Source organism: Haliotis rufescens, unplaced genomic scaffold (assembly GCF_023055435.1).
Source record: "Haliotis rufescens isolate VD_foot unplaced genomic scaffold, xgHalRufe1.0.p SCAF_17, whole genome shotgun sequence".
Taxonomy (NCBI): Eukaryota; Metazoa; Mollusca; class Gastropoda; order Lepetellida; family Haliotidae; genus Haliotis; species Haliotis rufescens.
In genome coordinates, this window is record NW_025963857.1 from 28,921,173 (window position 1) to 28,925,925 (window position 4,753).

The 4,753-nt window shown below is 41.2% G+C and overlaps 1 protein-coding gene across 1 annotated transcript; it reads right to left on the reverse strand.

Annotated features, from left to right (window-relative positions):
- Positions 1 to 979: 979 nt before the first annotated feature.
- LOC124119669 (E3 ubiquitin-protein ligase TRIM63-like) lies at positions 980 to 4,315 on the reverse strand. The gene is made up of 3 exons (XM_046482260.2): positions 4,076 to 4,315; positions 2,758 to 3,048; positions 980 to 2,529 (listed from the first exon to the last, which is right to left on the reverse strand). The coding sequence occupies exons 2-3, from the start codon at positions 3,044 to 3,046 to the stop codon at positions 1,106 to 1,108; spliced, it is 1,713 nt and encodes a 570-aa protein (XP_046338216.2). The 5' UTR covers positions 3,047 to 3,048; positions 4,076 to 4,315; the 3' UTR covers positions 980 to 1,105.
- Between the last annotated feature and the right edge of the window lie 438 nt (positions 4,316 to 4,753).

A 4,753-nucleotide genomic window follows, 5' to 3' on the forward strand; every position in this document is an offset into this window, starting at 1 on the left:
ACACGATACTGCCCCTCATTCTGTTTTTAGTAATAAACGCAATAGAGTTTCCTGTGTAGTGTATGTAATGACGTTATACTCACGCTCTTGGACATACATATATGTTTATCAGACAATATTAAAAGACAACCCTCTTTTCCGAGGTCACAGTGTAAATATAACTATTCGTCTCTGTTAGAAAGTATACCGCTTTGACGCTTATTGCTCTCAATTCTTCAATACGACATATTTGACGCCATCATTACAACCATTTCATCACTTTCATTTGTGATTTTGTCTTCCAAATGCGAACCTCTGGACAGATTGAATAACTATCGCAGGAGTAAGGTGAGGTGAAATTGGGTTTAACGTCGCGTCCAAGATTATTGCAATATAGCGACATGCATGCACACATGTGTGTGTCTGCTTGTACTAGTCCGGACTGATGCCGATATATAGTGCTAGCTCACTGAGATGCCATGCTGCAGTTTAACATGAATACCCCACTCAGACAAAGTATACTGACTCAGAGCCAATCGGTCCTTTTTGTTTATTTAGCCTCTTAATGTCGAGCGCAAGACAGGGTAATAAGAAGTACTATCTTTTGACGTCGTTTGGTATAACGCGGCCGAGGATCGAACCCCGGACCGTCCGCTCTCCGGGCGGACACTCTACCACTAGACCACGGATGCGGTCCTGTCGAGGAGAGATCGATCGGGTGAAGCGATGTTGAAACCATCAGCTGCAAATGTACCTGTCCACCACTCAACCCATCTAAACGCAAGTCAAACACAACAGTCGTTGTCCCCAAAAGTAATACATTACCATGTCCGGTTCATTCAGCACAGTTTTACAACCAGTTTGGCTATTTGCAATCAATTAGGTCTTATATACAGCTTATGTGTGGCTCACAGCTAGCTTCTACATGACAGAGTAATGTCTATCTATTTCAGTCAATCCCTTCAAAAGGTGAATATTTTCACAGAATAGAGGCCGGTAACGTAAAGCAAGCCATCATCATCCAGACAGATACCACGAGGACGCTCAAGGCCATCATGGTGTGTGAGAACATCTCTGACAAACTGCCCCGACTCTGTCAGCTGAATCATCCTGTTTGCGGCTCTGTCTACAAGCAGGATGTCTCCTGTGCTGGTTGTGTAGGGGTGTAGGTGAAAACAACTTCACCATCACAGGTCGCAGATACGAGGGATTTTACTGCAGCATCACTGAATAACAAGTTGTTATTTCTGGTGACATGAATATAGAATGGGTTCTTTATCACACCTGTGTTGATAGATTTAAGTACATTCCCTTTCATATCCAGCACGTCAACAGAGGCACGACTGTCGTCACCACCTGCTACCAGTTGTGAATAGTTCAGACAGGCTAACCCATAATACTCCCTCTTTGTCTTCACAGTTGAGAGTAATGAAGGCTCAGGGTCAAAGTTGATGAAAGCTATTTGTTTTGTGTCTGGCAGAGTAACAGCTGCCCGAGCTCCGCCCACCTTAGCCAGTCGTCTTGGACAAGTAGGAAGCTGGAGACAATTCTGGATGAGTGTTGTGTTTGAAGTATAACATGCATTAAGTCTACTACTACCATTACCTGTCACAACAGTTACCTTGATATCATGAACAACTAATACTGCAACATCAAAACAAACCCTTGCAGAAGGCCCTATGTCTCCCTGTCTGCTACAGTCTATTGTTTGCAGGAGAACAGGAGAAGACGTCCGGTCATACAGACCTCCATAAACCTTGACCTCCCCAAGCTGCACCACAGCTACAGATCTCCTCAGTTTATCTGTGTCATGTGTGAAGACAATGGTGGATGGTATTGGTCTCTTGTCCTTACTTGTCATCTTATCTCTGGATGCTACAGACAAAGTCTCATATATATCATACATTTCTGCTACACAGTGTGACGTCACGGCTTTGTCTATGAACTCATGCCGCTGCTGATGCATCTGGAGTTCAATTTCCTGGGACTTTCTGTGGGCTTTCAATTCGTCCATACGTATCTTAGTGAGTTGATCGATACGATCCAGCAGTTTCTTTTCTTTTCTCAGAAGAACGTCTACAGCTGCCATACGTACTTTCCGAACTTGGTCTTTCATCTCCTGTGCGTTCGTCGATAGCTTTTCAATTTTCGAATTTGTTGATGAAATATTCTCAGTGTAATTTTCAATTTTTCTCTCTTCGTTTCTAGTTTCAATTATCAGACTTTCTTTTACAAGAGGCGTCATTGTATCTATGGTTTCAACATCATCACACTTCTTGTGTTTGATACTGCAGCAAACAGTACAAATTGCCATCCTGCAATCTTTACAAAACAGTTTTATCTTTTCATCCTTGTGAATTCTGCACATAAAGCGCTGTGCCTTCGGTTTCTCGTTACTATGGATACATAAGTCAATCACTTCATGGTCACGTGACAGCGGCATCTTCTTGTGTAACTTGAGACATCCATCACAAAAGACATCGTCACAAATGGTGCACCACACAGCGCCTGGAGTTGTCTCCCCATCTTCTTTGCACACGCTACAGGTATCTAAACATAAAGCACAGCGTGTTACAAACAATGCAATTTCTAGAAAACACAACCACATTGCACAACTTTTAAAACATACTGTATGTTTACGAGCCATAGTTGTTAGGTGTATAAATGTCAATATAAACCAGCTCACTTCGAACTCAATCCTTCTCACTTTAATAAATATGAAACTGCATTTCCAATATCTTGGTGTGCAAGACATGAAAACGTTTAAAAATTCCCTACCTGACGATTCCCCCAAATCGTCCATCAGCCCCTGGATGACGTGGCTTGGTTTCAATTGACTGACCCACTTCTCTACAGGACTTTCAGGGTTGGCCACCTTCGTCAGTTGTCTGCAGGAGGGACATGGAATAGACTTGGCTTGAATTGCTTTAGGCTGTGTTTTGGTGTATTTCAGCAGACACGACTTACAGAATGTGTGACTACACTGAAGTGTGGCAGGGTCTGTGAACACCTTTGCACAGATGAGACAGGTCAGATGGTTGTCCGTCAATTTCTTTGCGGTGGCCATTTCTGATGGAAAGAAATACTCCGACTTAGCTATATCTTCAGTACGAGTTTATGAAAATATATTTCATGGTCCTAAGTATCTCCAATGATCTATTCTTGATCATAATAAAACACACATACACACACAAACAGACACACACATACATGCATAATTACACACACACACACACACACACGTACATACTCCACACACACGTACATACTCTCATACACACACACATACATACATACATACACACACACACACACACACACACACACACACACACACACACACACACACACACACACACACACATACATACATACATACATACATACATACATACATACATACATACATACATACATACATATACAGACACACACACACACACATGCATACATATATACACACACATATATAAACACACATACATACACACACCATTTTGATTCCATGTTCAGCTACGGGTCCTGTGTCCAGTGCAATGGTATACTGATAAAGGGACATAACTCTAATATTCATATACAAATTTGCGACTCTTGTATAAACACTGCCACCACTGCATTAATCCGTTCACACTTGGATTCTAGATCTCACAAGCACGTGCGACATATGGTTACGTCGTTTTGAAGAGACCTAACAGCACATTCAACATCTGTCAACATGTTACACTTATTTCAACCTGCAAGTCAGAACTCAACATACACACACACACACACACACACACACACACACACACACACACACACACACACACACACACACACACACACACACACACACACACACACACACACACACACACACACACACACACACACACACACACATACATACACACATACATACATACATATTTGACACCTATTTCAACCTTCAAGTCAGGACTCGAGGAATTGTCAAGCTACTTTCGTTATTGAAGTTCAATTTACCTTGATGTCGACTATATTTCAAATATATGAGTGGTTTTAACACGAGTCTGTGTGCAATGAATCCGAAAACAACATATTCCAGTTACATTTTATCAGACATCTATTGTGTTACCTTTACAGATACGCAACCTGGACGAGCACCCGGGGTAGACTGTTTATCACTTCCTGGTTGTTGCCTCAGCTACACTGATGATCACGTGACATGTTCAAGCCATCGGGGAGAATGAATGTGATCACGTGACACGCGATTCTCGTACACTGTGACACAGTTTCTCAGATCTATTGTGAGCTGTCAGCAGATATATCATGTTGTGAGAGTTTATTGTGACGAAACATTATTGGAATAACAACGTCATATGTGAAGTACTGTGCGCCATGTTCAAATACTATAATATATAAAATACACAGTACACAGTACAGTAAATCATGAATAATTCACATTATATTTGTAATGAATCACTTTATAAATATATTCGTTTTATGTTGAAATAGACAGAATAAACAAGCTGTTGCGTTGTTCTTAGCAGAGAAAATGTCAATTTTAACAACAAGAAAACTGTAGAAATTATACCTTCACATATTGCTCCAAGTCAGAAGACATTTGTCATTATGCACATGGGATCACAAATACAAACAAGGTTTTCGCAATGATCTGGTATAATAGAGGTAAAAACCCTACCTGCCACTCTGTCTGATCCCCTGTTTCAAGTGTATTAACCTAATTAGCAGCAAATGTAAGCTTAGTCTGGTACGTAGACAGTGCACCTTCCCGTGTTCTCTTTTCTGAGAG

Bases quoted from the DNA above. Each gene is read 5' to 3' on its own strand.
- LOC124119669 (XM_046482260.2), bottom strand. From the start codon at position 3,046: ATGGCCACCGCAAAGAAATTGACGGACAACCATCTGACCTGTCTCATC. The intron at 2,530-2,757 runs GTAGGGAATTTT...CTTTATGTTTAG, and splicing joins CGATTTGGGGGAATCGTCAG to ATACCTGTAGCGTGTGCAAA.